General features: G+C 34.8%; 2 protein-coding genes across 28 annotated transcripts in view; one reads left to right on the forward strand and one right to left on the reverse strand.

Moving 5' to 3' along the window:
* Positions 1–5,222, forward strand: part of LOC123531494 (putative sodium-coupled neutral amino acid transporter 11) — a 76,187-nt gene extending 70,965 nt beyond the window's left edge. For all 11 annotated transcript variants that reach the window (XM_053518541.1, XM_053518542.1, XM_053518539.1 and 8 more), the window contains 2 exons: positions 2,381–2,518; positions 3,296–5,222. In XM_053518541.1, coding sequence (XP_053374516.1) covers positions 2,381–2,518; positions 3,296–3,574 — 417 coding nt within the window. In that variant the 3' untranslated portion in view covers positions 3,575–5,222. The remainder of the gene's footprint in view (positions 1–2,380; positions 2,519–3,295) is intronic.
* A 4,491-nt stretch (positions 5,223–9,713) lies between these two features.
* The window catches only part of LOC123531196 (uncharacterized), a 212,904-nt gene continuing 197,571 nt past the window's right edge, over positions 9,714–25,046 (reverse strand). For 13 of the 17 annotated variants that reach the window (XM_053518559.1, XM_053518550.1, XM_053518556.1 and 10 more), the window contains 10 exons: positions 24,355–24,564; positions 23,534–23,686; positions 22,186–22,358; positions 19,118–19,385; positions 17,706–18,142; positions 17,408–17,490; positions 16,836–17,139; positions 13,825–13,976; positions 11,670–11,727; positions 9,714–10,866 (listed from right to left, as the gene is read on the reverse strand). In XM_053518559.1, the coding sequence (XP_053374534.1) occupies positions 11,672–11,727; positions 13,825–13,976; positions 16,836–17,139; positions 17,408–17,490; positions 17,706–18,142; positions 19,118–19,385; positions 22,186–22,358; positions 23,534–23,686; positions 24,355–24,564 (1,836 nt within the window). In that variant the 3' untranslated portion in view covers positions 9,714–10,866; positions 11,670–11,671. Of the gene's footprint in view, positions 10,867–11,374; positions 11,418–11,669; positions 11,728–12,720; positions 12,746–13,820; positions 13,977–16,835; positions 17,140–17,407; positions 17,491–17,705; positions 18,143–19,117; positions 19,386–22,185; positions 22,359–23,533; positions 23,687–24,354; positions 24,565–25,046 lie in introns of all 17 variants that reach the window. The other 4 variants (XM_053518544.1, XM_053518548.1, XM_053518558.1 and 1 more) reach the window with 4 other exon arrangements.

The following is a 25,046-nucleotide window of genomic DNA, read 5'->3' on the forward strand; positions in this document are numbered from 1 at the left end:
GCTTGGAAAATGGATCATCTAGGATCAAAAACTAGGTCACTAGGTTAAATCAAAGAAAAACCTTGTGTATGCTATAGAGGCTGTATTTTTTTTATTGATCATCATGAATTTTAGTCAGAATGATTGCCTTGATGAAATCTAGGCCAAGTTTGAAAATGGGTTATCTGGGATCACAAACTAAGTCACTAGGTCAAATCAAAGGAAAACCTTGTGTATGCGATAGAGGCTGTATTTTTCAATTGATCTTCATGAATTTTAGTCAGAATGATTGTCTGGATGAAATCTAGGTCAAGGTAAAATATGGGACATCTTTGGTCAAAAACTAGGTCACTAGGTCAAACCAAAGATAAACATTGTGTATGAGATAGAGGTTGTATTTTTTCAACTGATCTTAATGAAATTTTGTCAGAATGATTACCTTGATGAAATCTAGGTGGAAATTGAAAATGGGTGATCTGGGATCAAAAAGTAGGTCACTAGGTCAAATCAAAGAAGAAACCTGTATATGGGATAGAGGCTGTATTTTTCAACTGATCTTCATGAAAATTTGTCAGCATGATTGTCTTGATGAAATCTAGGCCAAGTTCGAAAATGGGTTATCTGGAGTCAAAAACTAGGTCACTATGTCAAATCAAAGAAAAAGCTTGTGTATGCAGTAGAGCTGTATTTTACACTGATTCTTCCTGAAATTTGATCAGAATGTTTGTCTGGATGAAATCTAGGTCAAGTTTGGATACTGGTCATCTGGCGTCAAAATTTAGGTCACTAGTTTGAATCAAAATAAAATCTTGTGTGTGTGATAGAGGCTGTATTTATCAACTGATCTTCATGAAATTTGGTCAGAATGATAGCCTTGATGAAATCTAGGCCAATTTTGAAAATGGGTCATCCGGGGTCAAAAACTAGTTCACCTGGTCAAATCAAAGAAAAACCTTGTGTATGCAAAAGGGACTGCATTTTACACTAGATATTCATAGAAATTGGTCAGAATGATAGCCTTGATGAAATCTAGGTGAAGTTTGAATACCGGTCATTTGGCGTCAAAATTTAGGTCACTAGTTTAAATCAAAATAAAACCTTGCGTGTACAATAGAGGCTGTATTTTTCATCTGATCTTCATGAAATGGTCAGAATGATAGCTTTGATGAAATCTAGGTCAGTATTGAAAATGGGTCATCTGGGGTCAAAAAGTAGGTCACAAGGTCAAATCAGGAAAAACCTGATGTATGCAATAGGGGCTGCATTTTTCAATTGATCTTCATGAAATTTGGCCAGAATGATTGCCTTGATGAAATCTAGGTCAAGTTTGAATATGGGTCATCTGGGATCAAAAACTAGTCACTAGGTCAAATCAAAGAAAATACTCAATTACACTCAAGATTTTTGCTCCAATTTTAATGAAAATTGGTCAGAATATTTGTTTCCATGAAATCGCAAGGTCAAACATGTTTACACTGTTATGGTATATTTCTCAGGTGAACGACTCTAAGGCCATCTTGGCCCTCTTGTTGATTTTATTGCCCTGTAAATTCCTCTTTTTATACAGTTTGTTTGGTGTACTTCTAAGCTACCAGTGGGATTTGAATGATACTCAAGGATTTAGTAGTTACAAGCTTAGTTTGCATTTTTACTTCTTACTTGAACTTCCTGACTTACTTACCATCATTTGTCTTTAAAATATCCTTACAAATTTCATGGTCAGTAACTCATGCTAACATATTCAAGTTGTGGTTGTTTATTTGCAGGTTGTTTAAAATGCAATATTTCCCAGCAGTGAACATGCTCATTTAGAGTTAAATGTGGTTGCAGGTTGTTTAGAATGCAGTTTTTCAAACCAGCTATTTTCTGGAGACATTGAGTTCTTAAAATAGCTACAAAACTATTTACTGTATTTTCTACCAGTGAGCAGTCTCCATTGTGGAGAAAAGTATTTTGTTAATTTGATAGCATTTTTGCAAGTTGTGAAGAAAGCAATATTCTGTACCAGTGAGCATCTTCTTTTAAGGAGACAGATTTTTTTATATAGTTACATATTTGAAGGCTGTGGAGAATGATGTATTTGTTATCAGTGAGCAGCTTCAATTGTGGAGACAAGTATTTGTAAATGTGATTATATTCTTGCAGGTTGTGGAGAATGTTTTATTCACTACTAGTTTGCAGCCTCCATTTTGAAGACAAGTATTTGTAAATGTGATTACATGCTTGAAGGTTAAGGAGAACGCTTTATTCCCTCTTAGTGAGCAGCCTCCATTATGGAGACAAGTATTTGTAAAATTAATGCGATTATATTCTTGCAGGTTATGGAGAACGTTTTATTCCTTACTGGTGAGCAGCCTCCATTTTGGAGACAAGTATTTGTAAATTGATTACATTCTTGCAGGTTGTGGAGAATGCTTTATTCCCTACCAGTGAGCAGTCTCCATTGTGGAGACATATAGTTGTAACAGTGGTTATAAATGGACTTGTGTGTGCTCTGTCTATGTCTACAGACTGTCTAGGTATTGTGCTCGAGTTAAATGTAAGTTCTGCTTATGATGTTTATGTGATTAAGGGAAGATTTTATTTAAGTTTGAATTCTGTAGCTTGTGTCATTAAAAATGTTAAAACTTCTGAAAGAAGTAAATATTTCCTATCATAACCAAAGGGTGTGCTTTTAATTTGAAATGATAGTTATATCATACTTTATAGTTCTCATTTTACAGCAACTAGGCACAAGTTCTGTATAGCTGATATGCAGTTTAGGAAGTTGTTTTGCAGTAAGCTTTATCTTTAGCAAGGGACTTCTGTGGCAGAGTGGTTAAGGTCACTGTCTTTGAATCACTTTCTCTAACCAACCTCACCTGGTGTGTAGAATTCTTCATGTTTGGAAGCTATCCAGCTGGTTTAAGGAAGGTCAGTGGTTCTACCCAGATGCCTGAAACAATGTACAGAGGGGCACTTAGAGGTTCTTCTCTGCTATCAAAAGCCTAAAAAGTTGCCATATGCTTTATTATTGTGTTGGTTTGATTCTTAATCCAACAACTATTATCTTAAGCCATGTAAAGGAAATTTTAGAAAAGTTATAGATTTTAGAACTAGTAAAGGAATAAAAACAGTCATATAGCACTATGGATCAGCAACTGATATAAGGTGTCATATAATAATAATCTTACATATTTCACAACCAGCTCATGGATCATGATCATTCTTACTCTTGGCAACTAACTAGCAAACTTTTAGCCTACATAAAACGTCTTTTATTATGATGAAAATAACTGAAGTCATGTGGCCATTCAAACATGTTATTTATTTTCAGGGAGTTATGGCTGCAGCACCGCTTGCATTTATTATTCCACCGTTATGTGTGATGAAGCTACGCCAAGAACCAATCTGCTCCAAAGACAATATCATTCCTATATTTATTACAACATTTGGTATTTTGGTCGCAGTTATTGGATTTATAATGGCAGTTTTAAACTTTTCTGAAGGGAAGCAATGTAGTCACGGGAAGGACATAGAATATTGTATAAATAAGGATATTTTATTGACAAATGCCTCAGATAGAGCCAGTACCCTAGCAGCAGCTCCTTTATAAAGAGGAGATTTTATATAAATATTGAATATCTGTATAATTCCAAAGAATTCTTTTTCTGTCTGTTGAAGATTTTATAAATGTATGTTGTGGTCATTTTGGATTGCCAGTGTGTTTTTCTTAAGACATTGTATTCTTGACAGGATAAAAATGTTTGTATTTAAAAATGAAAGTGTTATCTTGATCCTAAACTCTAAATATTTGAACAATCCTTTTTGTAACAGAGACCACTTTTCTGTGGTACAACGTGGATGATACTTCCAATTTTTATGTGTATTTTGACATATCTGTACCTGGTAAGGATTTTTTTGTGGACTTAGATATTTTTAAACTTTGCTCCCATCCTACCCTTTTGGTCGCACTTGGGGGTCAAAGGTCATACCTTTGGGTGTATATTGCTCCGCATTGCGATATTGCTCCACATTGCGATGCCCTTGTCTCACTCAGTACCTCTGGTCAGATCACTCTGTGTCTGTACTAGTAGAGGATTAATTTTGCATCCCAAGTGGCTGCATTTGCGCTATGTAAAGCGCCTTTGAACATGTTTATCATGACATAAATAATAAATGGTATGATATTATTTATCTTGAAACATACACTTTCATCTACATCTACTGTGTACTGTCCAACAATCAATTCTGATTATAACTGATCACACAGCTTACTTTAATGTTAAGTGATGATCATTGATGGTGTTGTTTTTGTTTGAAAATCAAGTCATTACATGTTCATGTGAAAACTCAAAAATAAATGATTATTTCTTGAAATAAAAATGAAGTCCTTGTAATGTCTCTTTACAGTAGGTATTAACCTAAACCTCGTTTACACATTGGGGACAACCTGTTTTCACTTGCATACTGTTATTCTTAATCCTGTCCTTGCTATTTTATAATCAGTATGTCTGTTACCTGCAATACAGGGTAGCTCTCTCATGCATCTGACAATCCTCAAAACATAGCGGTACTTGTAGAGACATTGGTTGCATGTCCGGTGTAAAATATAGTAAAAATACCTGCATATACTTAAGAAATAATGTATAGAAAACTGTGTTTTAACGTGTTTAATACACGGAAGGAGGTTATACATCCGCAGAATAATTTCATGAGGGCATAGCCTGGATGAATTATTCTGGTGACGTACAACCGATTTTGAATGTATTAATTTAGGTAGAACACAATTTTGCTGTATACATTATTTCGTTTCTAATATGCGCTTAAATATAAAACAGTAGATAAAATATAGAAGTGCTCTTTCTTGGTTGTAACAAAAACGTTGACGTCATCGCACATTAACATGACGTCATTCTGGCATAAGAGTGTTTTAATAGAAACAAGGATATTAGTAATCTTTATAAACCGCCACATACAGTACAACGGGGACCCTGTGGCCAAGTGGCTAATGTCGCTAACTTCAAATCACTTGCACGTCACAGATGTTGGTTCAAGTTCCACTCGGGGCGTTGAAATCTTCATGTCAGCAAGCCATCCAGCTAGGTTATTGAAGGTTAAATTGGTGGTTCTACCCAGGTGCCTGCCCATGATGAAATAATGCACAGAGGCACCTGCATCAAAGGTGAAAAATCATCATATTTTCATGCAGTTCAATCATTTCGATGTTTGTTTTTCTGCAAATAAACACTGTGTCACAAGAATGCGTTTATGGTATGTTTTATGATGAAATTTTGCCTGCATTTACAGAAACACTTTCTCTCTCATTTGGTCATGCAGATTGTGCATGTGCAATATCTCAACTTGTTGAGGTACCCGAAGAGGGGAAAAACACTCAAGTAGCAGTGATAGCATATGTTAATTTAACTTTCACAGTATAATTACATTAAATACAGGCTGTATCTATTTGAATTATCAGTATCAAGTACAAGACAAAATTCTTTTCAGCGAGTTGGCTCCTGTTGCTATTCGACGGTCAGGCTGTTTTTAGTATACATTTTAGTTACTTATTTTGATCTCAATATAGATCTAATGTTCAGCAGCTCATCATCATAACATCTGTCCGTCAGCTGATTTACCATACAGAGACTGTTATTATATTTTTGACCACAACTGAGTCTGAGGAAACCCATATTTCACATCACTAAGTGATGCTGGTAACCTTTTCCGACACGGTAAAAGCTGAAGTTCATGCGGTACAATTTATGAGGAAATGAAGGTAAAACTCTGAATTTTGTCTGCTTACTGGTTCTAGATACTGGTACTGATAAGGAAAGTGACATTGGTGTAAACCACCAAATCAGAGTATAATTCTTATAAATTCAAAGGTTGTCAACAATATTTGCTGTTTTACATTGTACTTTTTTGTCATTGGAGAGTTGTGAAGTTCAACTATGGGACAGATAAAATGAATACCAGTATGATAATCAGACCCACTTATGTTTTGCCTATGTGTGTCATCAATATGTAGATTGTTCATTGAATTTGCTAACTTTCCCTATGTATGCCGGATTAATAACAGAAAATTGTTGTGTAATGCCATATTCCACTTCCCTTTTTTAACTTTTGTTTTTATTTACAGTTTTAATGGTCAGATTCTTGATAAGACAATTTTTCTCTCTTTTTTTTTTTTTTGTGCAACCACATAATTTATAGTCCTATAGCAATAACCATACCAAGATAGAATTTGATAAAACAACATCTTTCTGTATCCTTCAGTGACCTTCTGACACAAAAATATATAACAACAAAGCATAAATAAGTTGTGAATTCATTTTATGAAAATATCTGGCATGAATTAAGAAATAATTTATAGCAAAAGAGTGCTTTAACACTATTTATACACGACGGGCGGTTATACATTGGGCGTAAAAATTGCACAAGGCCGCAGCCCGAGTGAAATTTGTACGACGTTTTACCGCCCGAGTGTATAAATAGTGTTAAAACACTCTTTTGCTATAAATTATTTCGATTCTAATATGCCCTTAATCTAAAACAGTACATAAAACACAGAAGCGCTCTTTCTTGGTTGCAACAAAAACTTTTGACGTCACCGCACGTTAACGTGACGTCATTCTAGCGCAAGTGTTTGAACAGAGACAAGCATATTAGAATTGTCCTTTAAGTCTAGTGGCTAAAACCTCACAGGATGATTGCCTGGGAATAAATATAAAGATATATTTTGGGTTTAAGCCTACCCTCTTAGCTCAATAGAGCCCAGATCTACGGATTGCAGATTTGATCACCGGGTGGTATGTATGTACTCGTTGACATTTGGTAGGACATTGTGACTGATATCATATATCCTCCACCTCTGATTAATGTGGAGAGTTTGGCAGTTACTTGTGGAGAACAGGCTTTTACTGGTACAAAATCCAGGAACACCGGTTATGTCAACTGCCCACTGTTACATTATTGAAAAACGGCGTTAAACCCAAACAACAAAGTTTAAGGTTTAGTAAGTCAAAGGCTGAGGTCACAGGGATGAAGAGATCCTTGACCTGTAGCTGGAGAATACATGGGCCTACAGCCACTGTTGTTTCAAGCGTCAGTAGGTCAAACACAGACTTCAAAACGGTAATCTTTCAGTAACTTGGAACATTTGGGCCTAGCGGTCAAACATCACAGGATGGTTGTTTGTGGTAAGATGGCCCTAATTGAAAATAGATCAAAGAATGCTACAGACCCATAATTATCAATGATGATGGGCTATTCATTAATAACTTGTCAACGATGATGGACTATTCATTAATAACTTATCAACGATGATGGGCTATTCATTAATAACTTATCAACGATGATGGGCTATTCATTAACTTATCAATGATGATGGGCTATTCATTACTTATCAAAGATGATGGGCTATTCATTATTCTAACACGACCAGCAAATAATCTACATGCATGTAGAGCAAAATCTATCTTTGGTTATTCTGCAATAAACCACTCGCATGCAATGATGTCATCTGATGCAGGTGCGTAGCACAGTCATAAAAAGTAATTACCATTTTTTTCTAACATTGTTGATACTAAGGTGTCGTGTTAGAATCGAAATAATAAGTTCCCAAGTGTGATTTATCGTAGAATAACCAGAGTTTTTCGTTATTATGCAAAACAATATTTCACTCAGGCCTACGGCCTTCGTGATATATTCTTATGCATAAGAACTCAAAACTCAGGTTATGCTACAATAAACCACGTTTGGGAACTTATTATTTCTTAAATAACTTATCAATGATGATGGGCTATTCATTAATTACTTATCAATGATGATGGGCTATTCACTAATTACTTATCAACGATGATGGGCTATTCATTAATTACTTATCAACGATGATGGGCTATTCATTAATAACTTTTCAAAAATACTTTAGATACATGAAGCATCAGGAATGTTACATTAGACTCATGACCCAAGACTAGTTGAGGAAGATCCTAGGTGCCCACTCGTGCCACAGACCTATCTTAAAAGTGGCTTCCTAACATGAAGGAATTCTATACCTCAAGTAACATTTCAGCCAAGTGTGCAAATGCAAGTGAATGGAGCCAGCAACTTGAACCAATCAACCAAAAAGGCCATTTGTATTTACAACTCAAAAGGTGTATTGCTGCAGTAGTCAAAATCTGGCATTTAAAGGGGCCCAAGTGCAAAGTTCAAGAAAGATGTGTCAAAAGATATACACAACTATGCCTTATACCAATCACTCTTGTGGAGTTTCCTGGAAATCTGGATATAAATGCGGACATGACAATATCTAGTAATCAAAGGGCTACAACTCAGTTAAACAAGAGCACCGCCTTGCGGGTGCTGACGCTCATCTGATTTTTTTTGTATAATAGAAATATTGTCCTACCCATGATTTTCTAAGTCTAAAAAGGGCCATCACTCTTGCAAAAAGCAGGATAGAGTTATGTTTCTTCATGTACAGTGTCCACTTATGATGGTGAAAAACTGTTGCAAGTTTTAAAGCAATAGCTTTGATAGTTTATGAGAAAAGTTGACTTAAACATAATATTCAACCAAGACAATGATTTTTCTAAGTCCAAAAGGGGCAATAATTATTGCAAAAAGCAGGATGGAGTTATGTTGGTTGCTGTACAGGGTCAGCTTATGATGGTGAACAAGAGTTGCAAGTTTTAAAGCAATAGCTTTGATAGTTTAAGAGAAAAAGTTGACCTAAACATAAAACTTAACCAAGAAATCTGATATTTTCTAAGTCCAAAAGGGGCCATAAATCTTGCAAAAAGCAGGATGGAGTTATGTTTCTTGCTGTACAGGGTCAGCTTATGATGGTGAACAAGTGTTGCAAGTTTTAAAGGAATAGCTTTGATAGTTTAGGATAAAAGCTGACCTAAACATAAAACTTAATCAAGAAAACTGATTTTCTAAGTCCAAAAGGGGTAATAATTCTTGCAAAAAGCAAGATGGAGTTATGTTTCTTGATGTACAGGGTCTGCTTATGATGGTGAACAAGTATTCCAAGTTTCAAAGCAAAAGCTTTGATAGTTTAGGAGAAAAGTTGACCTAAACATAAAACTTAACCAAGAAATCTGATATTTTCTAAGTACAAAAGGGGCCATAAATCTTGCAAAAAGCAAGATGGAGTTATGTTTCTTGCTATACAGGGTCAGCTTATGATGGTGAACAAGTGTTCCAAGTTTCAAAGCAATAGCTTTGATAGTTTAGGAGAAAAGCTGACCTAAACATAAAACTTAACCAGGCAACGCCGATGCCGACGCCGACAACCGCTCAAGTGATGACAATAACTCATCATTTTTTTTCCAAAAAATCAGATGAGCTAAAAATCATTCAGCCGTAAAACCCATAATCCATACTCAAAATATCTAGGTAATGATTATTTCTTGACCAAAATTAACCAAAACACAATCTGCTGGCCATATGCACAACTAGGCTTCATACCAATTACTCATGCAAGGTTTCATTGAAATCTGGCCAAAAGTTTTTGTGAAGCACAGGCAAGAACCTTTACATAGACTAAGTATACCGTAACAGTCCAAGGGTTATAACTCATTTGAAAATCATTCCATTGTATTGTATGTACAAGGCTGGGTAAGGCTTTTTTAAGTGCAGACAAAGAAAATGTGGACTGACGGGACAGACAGCAAAGGCAAAAACAATATGTCTCCAACAAAAGGTGGGAGATTCATGGATGAGAAATAATAATAAACTACAAATGTTTTATGATCAGATTCATTGAGTCACTATGATTTCACATACATGTGTGCAATCTATATACATGAATAAATTAGTTCTTTTTGTATAAAATCTATATACACAGATATATATACTAAAATAAAAACCCCAAATATTGTCAAATAAAGCATTGTAACATGAATTTACAGTTTTGAAAAAATATTGTTTCGAACGATTAATGATACAGTAAGAACTTTAATCTATTGCAAGATTTTTCCCCAAATCACAGTTTGTGTGACTAGAGAATATTCTTTACTTATTTTGTTACACTGTTTTCTGTATGGAAACAGAGTTAGGCCATCAGAATCCATAAAAAAAGCATATATAACAGCCAAACATTTACCATATAAAATCCTTGAATCTAAATAATCATATCATACAAATTTCATTAATATCTAAAATACATGCCCTAGGCCTTTTTTTCAACAGAAAATACCTATCTATAGGCCTTCTACAATGGATATATAGGCCTTGATGTATTCTGTACAAATCAAGTTATATTTCACATAGATAGATCAACGTATAAAATACATAGCTGCATATGTAGAAACATTTGGACGGAATTCTGAGACAAAAAGACATGTATATTACACAACCTACATTGAGATTATTATCTATGAGATTTAAAAATCAATCATGGCAAACTTTAAAACTGAGTGCAAAAGCCCACAAACACACTTTCAAACGTTTGTAGGGTTTTCTTGCACTCGCAGAAATTGGCAGTGGTAATTATTCCTTTTTCATAATAACATTTAAATGGTCCCAATATATCGACAATACTGGTAAAATTGCATTAACTATAAAATAGCACACAACTAAGCAACTATTTCTATATATAGTAACAATACAGTTTATATATGCAACCTTCACCATCTCTTGTCTTCAATTCCACATCAACACTTCGTGCACTTTAATGTCACCACAACAGTAAGTTTTGTCCTAATCTATTAATATCACAGTCTATATTTCATTGGTCACATGATCACATACAAGTCACATGATCATGCTTATTGGTCGCCCTGACTTGCACACTGGTCACATGACCAAGTCATGTGACAGGATGGCACAGAATTGGTTTTCTGAACACATGCGCATTGCTCTATCTCCATGCTTGTCTGTAACTGCATTTTCTACCTGGAATACATAAATAAAACATGTGAACAAGAAGACATAAGGAAAAACAGGTTTATCAAAATCTTTTGGAATTGAATTCTACATGTTTTAATATTTCTAATTTTGAATATATTTCCTTTTCAAAAAAACAATATTCAAGAGATAAATATACTGCCTTCCAGTATAAATTGTTTATATAAAACTTAATAATGTTACACACAGAATTACTCGACTTCATCAAACATTCAATAAAGAAACTAGTATCTGCTATCTAGAAATGTAGCAAGAATATGTGAATTAGACAGATAAATTGTGCCTTCATAGATAGAAGTCAGTCAACAAAACCAGAAGTAATGTCATGTAACATGTTGTCTTGACAAATAATAGACAAATCATGGACACAATCTACCGATGAATGATGGGATAGTTAATAACTGAGAGATACAATCTATGTCGTGTTGAAGAAAGAATAAGGTGCATGAATGCAAATTTTGAAGTTAGTAGATTATTACTTGGTAACACCCAATACCTATAGAACTGTGACATAAATAAGTTGCGCCAGACAATAGTAGCTGAAATTGACCAAAATAATTTTACAGTAAAATTGTAAGTTAAACCTTAGTGTTTTCTGCATCCCCTTAATTTTTCCGGAGAATTTATTTTCAAAAGAGCTGATTATAATAACTCAAGATTTCCAACAATAAGCTTAAACAGATTGTAAAGTTATACTATAATAGTATCCAGAACATAGCAGTACAAAAGTATACCATAGTCTTTGCAAAAGATTGTTTGAGATGCAAACAGACATGTGTGACATTATTTACCCTTAAATACAAAGTTCTCTCACATAAAATGTTCTCTCTCCCCCAAGCCATTTTACAGCTGAAATTTCCCAAAATAATTTACTTTAACCTTGTATGATTTATTGTTTATAGGAACCGTTATAAAAATACTAACCATCAGCCAAATATATTGGAACAAATATCCCACTAATTATTACTGTAAGTTTAAAGATCCACAACAAGAGCTGTTATACACTACTCTACTTTCAAAATAATACCCTGAAATTCCAGACAGCAGTTCATAGTGCATTTAGCACAGATACAGACTGGTACTCTCAGCATATTTAGCACAGATACAAACTGGTATTCAGTTTTCTTTGGCATTAAAGGGAAAGAAATACCAGACAAGAAGTTGATTTCATAAAGGTCATTAACAAGACATTCAAACCACTGAAAGAATTCTTAAAAATGGATCAACTTTAAAAATGATATTGCAATTTGAAATATAAGAAAATTGCTGACAAGGGAGGCAGCCATTTTAGCATTTTGGACATCATTTATACACTGCTGGATTAACCCATTTCTAGTGTCTCGAGTTTTAGATGTAAAAAAACATATTTTGTTCAATATTTTTTTAAATAAGAATCATCTTTTCGGAATTAAGAAAATAAAAGTTTAAATAAACGTATAAATTAATTCTTCCATTTTGTTTTATGCTGCCACAGAGGCCCAACATCACAGACGATACAACATGATGTAAGCAGTAGAAGCCAAACGGCTTCAAATGATGCAATAAAAAACTAAAATTATTTTGAGCATCAGGGAGTCTGTAATTTCAAATATTAGTGAATACATTGCAAATAATTAGTTAATTATATAAACTTACATAGGCATATAAATTGGGAATATTTGTAATTTTCTATATTAAGCAAAATTATTTCTGAATTAAATCTTTCTCTAAACTCTACAGTATCTATATAAAGCTTCAAACTGCCCTTTCATACATGTACCTTACCAATGGAATTAATTTCAAAAATTATGTTAATGTCTATATCAATCTACGACCACATGAAAAAATAGACTAGCATCTTACTCAAAATGAAACATTTAGCAGTTTTCTACCTGAAATTTCAATACTTACTCATGTATAACAACAAACAATACTAAGTAAAGCTAAACAAGGCTTCATTTAAACATACACTGATTTCAATTTTGCTATCCTGGAAAAATATGAGTAATACCTAAATTTAATTTTATTTTTAAAACTCATTCCTTATTCTCTATTAAACTTGACTTCAATTTTTTCCTTATATTGACCTGCAAAAACTTAAAATTCTTCAAGCAGTTTTAGCCATTTGGAACAAACATTTTCCATGATTTGAAGCATCTTGATGTTCTAAAAACATTTAGAAAATAAAAAAGAAAGCATTGTGTCCTTAATATTTTGTTACACTCATTAAAAAAGTGTCCTTAATATTTTGTTACACTCATTAAAAAAGTACTTAAAAAGTTTGTTTTCACCAGGTAAATGTATGGTAAAATCACAAGTTTGATTACATTTTTACTACAATGTAGATTTTAATGACCACAATTCATCTGTTTGTTTGGAAAAACCTTAAATCAACAAGTGACCCAGTATGGCAATGGCAATACAGAAGTCCCACCCCAGTGAAAAAAACAATTTTACTTGACCTTAAATAGTGACCTTGACCTTTGACCAACAACCATGGGTCATGCATTGACACATTGTCTCATCATGGGGAATGTTTGTGTGTCACACTAGGATAATCCATCAATGCATATAAATGTTATGGAACAGAAACAATTTTTTCTTGACTTTCAATAGTGACCTTGACCTTTGACCTACAAGCATAAGTCATATACATGCATAATTTCTTCATATTGCCCTCTATTCACATTCCAAGTTTTATGAACCTGGCTTGAATACTTTTTGAGTTGTCGCAGGATTCAGATTTGCAGACCGACAGATGGACAGAGAGAGGGCATTCCTATAGTCCCCTCTGGTGTTCTGCTGGTAGGGGATTAATAAGTTTTCCTCCAAACACACAGTGGTAAAACTAAACATTATTTCAATATTGCCAAATGTTCTGAGACTTACATTTTTTCAACACATAAAACTTGATATTCTTTTTAGATTTAAAATAAATATAAGCACGCTCTGTAGGCAGTAACCTACCATTTTGCAATGTTCCTAGCCTAGACTGCAAACTTTCTAATCTATGTATATAATCATCACTATCCCCTAGATCACCATTTTTATTGTCATCCGACGTGAATCTCACACGACCGGACCTTGGTGCAGGAATACTGGTTGATGTCAAAATTTTTCTGAAAAGGAAATTCAAATGGTGATATATTTCTTTGTTACATGTTCTACAGTGATTTATTGAAATATTACAGTAAAATATATTTGTAATTCCTATACTGAAAAGTAACAAATAGCATTAGCTACAGAATGCATATAAGTGTGAAGATTAGTTCTATCAAATGAACACAAGTTTGCCATGGTTTCCAGTGACTCAAACAAAGAAAACATAAGAAAAATGGCAGCAGCCACACAAACTCAGTCAGACGGTGCTAAAGCCGAGGCTCAATTTCATTTTTTTGTTGGGTTTAAAGGTGGATAATCAGATTTTGGCCATGTAACGGATTTGCTCGAGACTTTAGCATCTGATCATTTACACTCATTTATGTTCACTTAACACTTAATACAAATTAGATTTTCACTGGAGGTATTTTTAAAATTTCATTTTCCTATCCTGGTTGCCCAACCAAGATAGAGTTATTTTATCATAAGTATAAATTTGATAAACATACTTTGCCTAAGGGAATGTATAAATATTAGACATATTGTAATATATTTGTAACATATTTGCATTAAAAATTATGTATTTAGATGGAATTCATTAGAAACGCAAGTTTGAAAAATTATTATTACCTCCCTTTGCCTATCTTGGTTGCGCAACCAAGATAGATTGGAAATAAATAAATGCAGAAGCTACACACAGCTTTTAAACTTGCATTTTGGTTCAGATTGTTCAATAGTTGATATGTCTATCAAATGCAAATGTAAAACTAGACATTGTATCGAAATGAAAAGAAATACCCAGCTTTTTATATACTTTCATATTAAAGGGGAGTAATTACAAAATTTTATAAAAATAATAAAATATACATTTCAAATAGGAATCTAACTCTATGTAATTGGTCTTTTTGTTCCTTAAATAATTCTCTACCAGAATATACAACAAGAGAATGATGGTCTTGAATCGTCGTATCCCAAATGACGTGTTGAACTTTAATGACTCTACATTCTACCTATATTGACTGTGACTTTTTGTGGAGAATGACCCAGTCTTCGTCATGATAAACAATTCGGTGACCACAACCTTTCATGTAAGAGTCCATGTGACAAATAAGGGCCCTAGATTAACTGTATTCAATTATTTGAACTAATGTACAATAGTTTTGATAGGGACGTGACACTAGGTAATTTTGTTGTATACTGTATCTATGGGTGAGAACTGATTCTCACCAATTATATCATGAAGATTCCTACATAATATGGACTCTAGAGAGGCTATCTCAAGGTTGTATGCTTTTTCGGACCTATAACGGATCCTAGTTATGACGCAACCATGGACCAGTACGAACTGACTAGATATCCAAGGAATGTTCTACCAGTTTTCAGTGTAGTCCATTGAGAAAATATGGTACAGATAGATAGGTACAAAAGGTTTTTAATATGGTAACAAATGATAGTTTTCAAACATTGACCAGTTCAAAACTGACCTGTTCATACAAAGGTGACACATTATGACAATATTCAACATGAAGACTTCTCATATAAATATACCCGAATGAAGGTCAGTAAGGTTTTTACCATTTTAGATCCACTGACCTCACTTTGTACAACCCGTGTTCCCCTATTTCGAACTTCATCTAACAATCACAATGGTAAAAATTTGACAACAACTTTCTGTAGATCGATTGAAAATAATGGCTCAGAAACTTCAGCATGGATTTTCTATATTTATTAGCATAAGATTTTACCCTGTAACCAGTGATCGAACTTGCTAGATAAACATTCAATAATTGGACATTTAATATGCAGACTCCCCTTGAGAATATCGCACCTCAGAGCAGGCCTCAAAGGTTTCCTTTTTTAGACCTACTGAACCTAGTTTTTAGATCACAGCCCCAGTGATAAAATGCCTAGTATCTCTTAACGTGGAAAATCCCAGCAACATCATGAAATCTTTGATATAATAAAGGCTCTGAGCTTTAGGTCAAATGTTTTCCTATCTTTTGATTTTGACTAGTTTTGTCCCCCGTGATCCAGTTTCGAACTGACCGATATCCTCACAGGTAACATTTGACCGATTTTCTTTAAGCATATTAAATAGGCCTATCGAGAGAAGTTTTTCTCTTTTTGCCCTAATGACTCTCGTCATCTTGACATCTGACCAGTTCGAATCTTGCACTCTGCATATCATCTCAGGTGAACCATTTAAAAATAAGAAAATCTCATGACATTGGCTTAGAGAGGTAAACACATTTTTCTATTTTTAGAACATAACCTGGACTAGTTTTTGAACCCCTGTGACCTCAGATTTGACTTCACTGTATTCAGTTGTTAACATTTGCCAATTTTTTGAAGAAATGTGATATATACTCGGCCCTCGGTGGGTCACCGGTAAGTTTTTTCTATGTATAGTCTCTGAACTATATGATGGCACGTGACCAGTTTGAAACTTGACTAGATATCATCAGGTTGAAACAATCTGACCAAACTTTCATAAGATCCATGAAAAATGTGACCTCTAGGTGGTCCAAGCAAAATGTTTACGGACGCACGACGGATCGACGACGTGCTGATCTTACAAAAGCTACCTTGTACTTTTGTAACCACGTGATACAAAAAGTAAAAAATGTCATTAAATGTTGTTTAAATGTGATTGACCACCTTTAAAGTCACACCAACACAATCATAGCCATACATTGACTTTCGAGCTTTTGCTGGTGGAGGAAGACCCCAGGTGCCCCTTCGTGCATGATTTCATCACATGTGGGGACCTGGGTTGAACCATCAACCTTCTGTAAGCCAGTCGATGTTCAAATAAGCATTGTTTTACTGTATTATCAATTATTGTGCAAAACAAAAGGGTGTACATAATAAGTATTTACCTTCTAGCACCAGATGAAGGAGAGGTATATTTTGTTGTACTACTGTAGTCTTTGGTGGGTGGGGTAGACGGAACGTGACTTGTCGTCGTAACTCTAGGAGACGTGTATGATGATGAAGAGTAGGAGTCCACATCAAATCTTGGACTCAGATACATGGCATGATCTGTGGCACGTGTTGGTGATGGTTGGCGGTATGACATGGAACGTGCTGGGGAGGATGAAGCGGATCTCACTGGTATCGCCGAGACCCTTGGAGACGTATGAGGACGTGGCGGTGAATAGCCATTGGAATGTGGTACATACCCTATAAATATATAACAGGTATTAGTTCTAATTAGAAAATATGGTAAACAAAAAGATAATGTTAATATGGTAAACAAAAAGATAATGTTAATATGGTAAACAAAAGAGAGTTTCAAAGGCAGTTAGATTAGATCAATACGGACTCTGTTTCATAAGGAAAATTGGTAGTACCACAGTTTGTATTGGTAAGTTACCAAACACTGTTATGCACTTCCTACCGATATAATTATAACTGAAATGATAGTGTACAGTAAAGTACTCTAACATACCATTGGTCTGATCCACTGCACCACCTACAACTTCTGAACCAACTCTCGTTGCTCTCCTCCATTTCTTCACTAAAAACTTCATCCTAACAAACACAATTGTAAACAAATTTATTACAAAAGCAACTTTTATCTGTAGAAAATGACTGTTTTATTAAATCAACTGGGTCAAGCTTTCAGCTGAGAAATGTTTCATCCTATGGATATTCAGCAGATAAATATTTACATCCTTAAACAGTGATGAAACATTAGCTTAATAAATGAGTGATGCAATAATTGGACATTTAATATCCAGACTCACCTTTGTATTGCAATCACCACCCGGACAGCCCCTCTAAAGGTTGTCAACGGTTTAGTCTGTCGTCTGTAACTGCTATGTCTATGAGAGTCTACAGCCCCCATGCGTGATAAAAGTGCCAGGGTAGTTTCCTCTGTATCCTGGAAACCTCCCAGCAACAGTAACAAGTACTTCTTTTGATATATCAAAGCTTTTCTGAAGCTTTCTGCTCGTAAATATTTTCCATAAAGTCTTTGAATTTTGATTTTGTCATTGTCCTTGGTCTCTGTGATTCCAGCTGCTACTCGCCGCTCTCGCTCAACACGTAAATCTGTTTGTAAAAGATCAATTTCCCTTTCAGCAGTATTGAGCGCCATCTGTAGAGAGAGTTTTTCCTTGGCCCACTCTGATCTCTCAGCAATCAATTGATGATCTGTACCACTCGACATTCTCTGCATCTCCTGCAAATATCAAAATATCTCTATAGATCTCAGTTTTTAAAAATAAAAAATCCCTCACTCGAGCATTGTGGCTTAAGCACATTGGCACATTTGAACTATTCTATTTCCTTCTATTTTCTATGTGATTATGTCATGGAACCCTGGATAACTACAGCATTTTGCTAATCCCCTTGTGACCTCTAGCATTTAGTGATTCACTGTAGTTACAAGTTGTTACATCATTAGCTCAATTTTTTGAAGAAAAAGTAGAGCTATTGCACTCGCTCCAGCGTCGGTGTTGGTGCCGACTTCGCCGCTGGTTAAGTTTTTTGCTAAAGTCAAATATCTCTGTTAACTATCAAAGCTACTGACTTGAAACTTAAGATAGTTATTTAGTTAGAAACAATCCCAATAACTCTGATTGAATTTTGAAGGAGTTATGCCCCTTTTTAACTCGGAATGTTTTGGTTAAAGTCGAGCGTGCTGTCTTACAGACAGCTCTTGTTATATGTGTTGTAACACTGATCACTGTTCAAACATCTTGTCATTAGCAGTCTTATAACACAAGAGCAATTCAACATTTTTTTCTTTTTTTTTTTTTTTTTTTTTTTTTGCTTCCAAGAAATACTTGTTTTTTCTTTTTACAGAAGCCTGAAAGTGTGACTTTATTATGTGATAAAATCATTACTTGCATGTTGTGCTTGAAAAACATCATAGCAACAACATCATATTTAAACACTCAATTCTAATATTACACAACAGGCAAGTTTTGGTCAATGTTGTGTTAGGGCCATTACTCTTTTGTTACAAGAGCAATCTGGCCAATTACTGCACCCCATGTTATTGTGTGGTCATGTATATTCTACGTAAGTTTCATGAACATGGCTAAGGAAATGAAGTCTCCAGAGTGTGAAAAGTGAAACTTTGGACAGATGATAAACATACTTTTGTTAAAATTAAGTAAAAAGATTATTTTTCCAAATACAAAGTTCCTACCTGATATTTGGAATCCATCTGTCTGTATCGCCAAATTTCCTCCTCCAGTCTTGCCAATGTGTTACGCAACTCTGTCTTTTCCTCACTGATCCTTGCCACAAAGTTGGTGAGTTCCTCGTTCTGCCGGAGGATCCTCTCATTGACACTACCAGATGGATGTGACATGTATTCTCCCTCCATTTCCTGTAGCTGTTTAACCTCAGATAGAAGGTCACGTAATGATTTCTGGAGAGCATCGAAATCTGCCAATTCTGCTTGTCTTCCGCCACTACATATAGGCACATACAATTTTTCGAACTATAGTATCACAGATTTTTCCATCAGATTTTACAAGAGGACTATGATGGTCCTGAATCGCTCACCTCTTCCCACATGACCCAGTTTTGAGTATGACCTCGTTTTTTTCTATTATTTGACATAGTGACCTAGTTTTTGAGCTCATGTGACCCAGTTTTGAATTTGACCTAGATATTATCAAGATAAAAATTCTAACTAATTTTCATGAAGATCAATTGAAAAATATGGTCTCTAGAGAGGTCACAAGGTTTTTCTATTATTTGACCTACTGACCTAGTTTTCGAAGATACGTGACCCTGTTTTGAATTTTATCTAGATATCATCAAGGTGAACATTCTCACTAATTTTCATGAAGATCTCATGAAAAATATGGCCTGTAGAGAGGTCACAAGGTTTTTCTATTTTTATACCTACTGGCCTAGTTTTTTACCGCACGTGAACCAGTTTCAAAATGACCTAGATATCATTAAGGTGAACATTCAGATCAATTTTCATGAAGACTCATTGAAAAATATGGCCTCTAGAGAGGTCAAAAGATTTTTCTAATTTTAGACCTACTGACCTAGTTTTTGACCACAGTTGACCCAGTTTCAAACTTGACCTAGATATCATCAAGATTAACATTCAGACCAACTTTCATACAGATCCCATGAAAAGTATGGTCTCTAGAGAGGTCACAAGGTTTTTTTCATTATTTGACCTACTGACCTAGTTTTTTCAGGCACGTGACCCAGTTTCAAATTTGACCTAGATATCATCAAGGTGAACATTCTGACCAATTTTCATGAAGAATCATTCAAGGGTATGGCCTCTAGAGAGGTCACAAGGTTTTTCTATTTCAAGACCTACTGACCTAGTTTTTGATCACAGTTGAACCAGTTTCAAACTTGACCTATATATCATCAGGATAAACATTCAGACCAACTTTCATACAGATCCCATGAAAAATATGGCCTCTAGAGAGGTCACAACGTTTCTTTATTATTTGACCTACTGACCTACTTTTTGAAGGCACGTGACCCACTTTCGAACTTGACCTAGATATCATCAAGATGAACATTCTGACTAATTTCTATGGAGATCAATTCACAAGTATGGCCTCTAGAGAGGTCACAAGGTTTTTCTATTTTTTGACCTACTGACCTAGTTTTTGACCGAAAATGACCCTGTTTCGAACTTGACCTAGATTATCATCAAAATGAACATTCAGACCAACTTTCATACAGATCCCTTGAAAAATATGGCCTTTAGAGAGGTCACAAGGTTTTTCTATTATCTGACCTACTGACCTAGTTTTTGATGGCACCTGACCCACTTTCGAACTTGACCTAGATATCATCAAGATGAACATTCCGACCAACTTTCATACAGATCCCTTGAAAAATATGGCCTTTAGAGAGGTCACAAGGTTATTCTATTATCTGACCTACTGACCTAGTTTTTGATGGCACGTGACCCACTTTCGAAATTGACCTAGATATCATCAAGATGAACATTCAGACCAACTTTCATACAGATCCCATGAAAAATATGGCCTCTAGAGAGGTCACAAGGTTTTTCTATTATTTTATCTACTGACCTAGTTTTTGACCGCACGTGACCCACTTTCGAACTTGACCTAGATATCATCAAGATGAACATTCTGACCAATTTTCATGAAGATCTCATGAAATATATGGCCTCTAGAGAGGTCACAAGATTTTTCTAATTTTAGACCTACTGACCTAGTTTTTGACTGCACGTGACCCAGTTTCCAAATCGATCTAGATATCATCAAGATGAACATTCAGACCAATTTTCATACAGATCCAATGAAAAATATGGCCTTTAGAGAGGTCACAAGGTTTTTCTATTATTTGACCTACTGACCTAGTGTTTGAAGGCACGTGACCCAGTTTCGAACTTGACCTAGATATCATCAAGGTAAATGTTCTGACCAATTTTCATGAAGATCTTGTGAAATATATGGCCTCTAGAGAGGTCACAAGGTTTTTCTATTTTTAGACCTACTGACCTAGTTTTTGATGGCAGTTGACCCATTTCAAACCTGACCTAGATTTCATCAAGATGAACATTCTCACCAATTTTCATGAAGATCCATTGAAAAATATGGCCTCTAGAGAGGTCACAAGGATTTTCTATTACTTGACCTACTGACCTAGTTTTTGATGGCACGTGACCCAGTTTCGAACTTGACCTAGATACCATCAAGATGAACATTCTTACCAACTTTCATAAAGATCCCACGAAAAATTTGACCTCTAGAGTGGTCACAAGCAAAAGTTTACGGACGACGGACGCTGCGTGATCACAAAAGCTCACCTTGTCACTATGTGACAGGTGAGCTAAAAAAACATGTTTCAAGATTTTATGTATTTCCAGTCACAAACAGGGAATGTACGTAAATAAATATGCAATACGTTTCTTGACATTTGAGTAACATTATTTGGCCAAAGTTCCTTGAGATTCCTCCAACTAAATTTTCTTAAAAAATAAATCTGCAGAAATTTTCAAACAGACTGACAACATATTTCAAAGAATAAATGTATTTAACAGAATTTTCACAAGTTCTGACTATTGTGATTATACAGAAATTTTATATCATGTTTGCTTCACATATTTTATCCACAATTTCTACATAAAACTTTTCAATTTTTGTTAATGAAACATTGTGAGAGTTATATATTTTTATGTATCTTTTTTCCTCCACCTGTTGTTTTTTTTAAGCAAATCTGAGAAACAAAGATGATATTTACAGACACAAGACATACCTATGAGAAGCCTTGTTAAGCTGTTCTCTACATCTCAGGACGAGATAATGTAGACTCTGACACATACTCTCTAGCTGTGACCTGTATACATGCCAACTCTCACGCCCACCATTCTCATAATCTTGTGACATACCATCACTAAAGTCGGGTCTTGGAGAAGTCTGTGCTGATGCCTATAAAGGGAGGTAATTACATGATGAATTAAAAGAATAAAACTATATAAAGCATGTTTGTGTTATGAAATCTATTTTTGTTACGAGATATATAAAACAGAAATGAGAAAGAACTTAATATGTTTATGTGTTATAAACACTGTTTCCAGAAATCTTCTGAAATCTTAGAGAAGAACTCTCTTATGACTTAATTAAGGTAGTTCAACATGTTTAGATCAATGTTTTTTTAATACGGTTATCTTTTTTTTATTTAAACCTCAGGATATACTTAGTAAAAAAAGATCATGTGCCTGAAGTTTTTTGCCAGACCTGCTTAAAAAATATGGACCTCAATCAAGTTTTCACAATGTGAATCTAGAGAGTATCACAATTTTAATAACATTTTCACTAATGTTATTAAAAAGCTTCTCACACATGCAAATTGACCAATTTTCTATCATAATTATAGTCAAATAAAATAAAATGATCTGCCTGCTTATTTTTAAGGTAACTGCCCATGATTAATTAGATCTGCGGAAGCTTCAAGCTGAATTTTATGACAAGTTAGGAATTATTTTATATCTATTGTAAGTGTTGACATTTTTATAACTATATTTAATGTTCAGAAAAATAGTTACACCATTTGTTTTATCAATCAACTCAAGGGTTACCATATGTTTATGGAATGAAAAGCGTTTCCATACGCCAGATCCAAGCTTTGTTCTCAATTATCTGGAACAAGGGTGCCATAGTCACAAAATACGCCCATCGAGAGCTTGTTGTCATTCTTGTATCTGACCTTTGACCTCTAAGTGTGAACTTGACGTTAGATCTAGGGACCTGGTTCTTGCGCATGACACTCAATCTCATGGTAGTGAAGATTTGTGCCATCATTCTTGAATCTGACCTTTGACCTGTAAGTGTGACCTTGACCTTAGTCCTAGAGACCTGTTCTTATGCATGACACTGTCTCCTGATGATAAACATTTGTGCCAAGTGACATCAAAATCTCTCTATGCATGAAGAAGAAATGCTCCAGACAAAGTTTGTAAATGCCGCCCACCCGCCAAGGGCGTTTCCATAATTGTCCTGTCTTTCAGACAGGCATATAGAATGACATAATCCCACAGCTTCCAGTTTTCCAAACGTGCAGAACTACCTTAAAATTGAGATTTATAACATTTATTTGAATATACCATCTTCTCATCTGCCACAGCATGTGTTGTTTCTATTCTCAATTGTTCCAATTCTCTAATTGCCTTTAACTCATTTTCTTGGCTCTCTGCCAACTGGTCTTCAAGGCCACAGACTTTCTGGGTGAGACGTTGGGTCTCTAACTCCTGTTCATGCTAAGGAATTAGTTATACAGACATGTTAGTACAAGTATATAGGCAAGTATAAGGATAAAACTGACACAATTACTGGGTTCAAGACAAGACAATTTCTGATCTATCACATACATACTGAAGTAGGTTTCTGTTACTACGCATAGATCATGCAAAGTATATTCTACATTATGTTGAAAGGATCTTCACAGAAAATGACAGAAGAATGCTGGCATTATATTCTGATGTTGGCAACTTACCTTTTGATGTTGTTCACAGAGTAACATCACTTTTATTATAGCCATAGCACAGTCTAATTTTGTTAACATTCTAACTGATCAAAAACTGCACAAAGTTTTTCCTCCTCAACAAACATGCTCATTAATGTCATGCTTTCTTTCAGAGTGGTACAAATAATTTTAATTTATACATGCATGAAAAGTAGGTTAAATATATCAAAGTGAAGGACAAAGAAAGGGCAACTACTGACTGCTTTTAAAACAAGCACATGTCTCCCTATCCTACTTCTTTTAAATATTTTCTCATTGTGGCCTTTCCAGGAGTTATGAACAGAAATAACTTCTATTATACAAACACCAAGACCAAAATCAGTATGTCTCTCATAAATTTTGGGGAGATAGAAGAACTAAAAATTTCTTAAAAGGTGGAAAGAAATACACTCATAAACTAACCAGTTTCATTCTGTATTCTTCCTTCTCTCTATCTGCCTCTCTCACTGACTTCTTGCTGGCCAGCCTCTCTGCTTCACGATCATGATCTCGCTGAATCTCGAGAGATTTCACCTTACGTAGATCTTCATTCACCTGATCGCGTTCCGCTTTGAGACGAGACACCAGTTCTCGTTCCTTCTGCAGCTTGTTCACAGCTTCAAGACGTTCAAACTGGAACAGAAAGTATTTTTATACAAATGTACTTTAAATACTGTATAAACAGTGATTGCTCAAATTGCAAAATACTAAAATTATCTACGGTTCAGAAACACAGACTAAGAATGTGTCCATAGGACAAGGATGTCCCGGCTATGTGATGTTAGAACACAGAAGTGAGTCTTGTAACACTTATCTGACAACAAAACATGTATACTGGGTGATAGACTTGAAAAGAAATTACAGTCCATGTTTATTTCACTTTTAAATGACTAAATATTACTAAGTTTTGTTGTAGTGAAAGTTTGTACTAAGCGATTTGAATATTCTTCTATGCATATAAAAGTTATAGACCAGACAACAAAAATGAAAGAAAAAATCATTGATCTGGAATTATGATCTTAGCCTTGGATTTAGGGATCAAAGTATTGACTTATTGTATTATTATGGTGTAGGTTTTATCTGTTATTTGAAAATGTATTTATGTGCACAAAAAT

Source organism: Mercenaria mercenaria, chromosome 11 (genome assembly GCF_021730395.1).
Source record: "Mercenaria mercenaria strain notata chromosome 11, MADL_Memer_1, whole genome shotgun sequence".
NCBI lineage: Eukaryota > Metazoa > Mollusca > Bivalvia > Venerida > Veneridae > Mercenaria > Mercenaria mercenaria.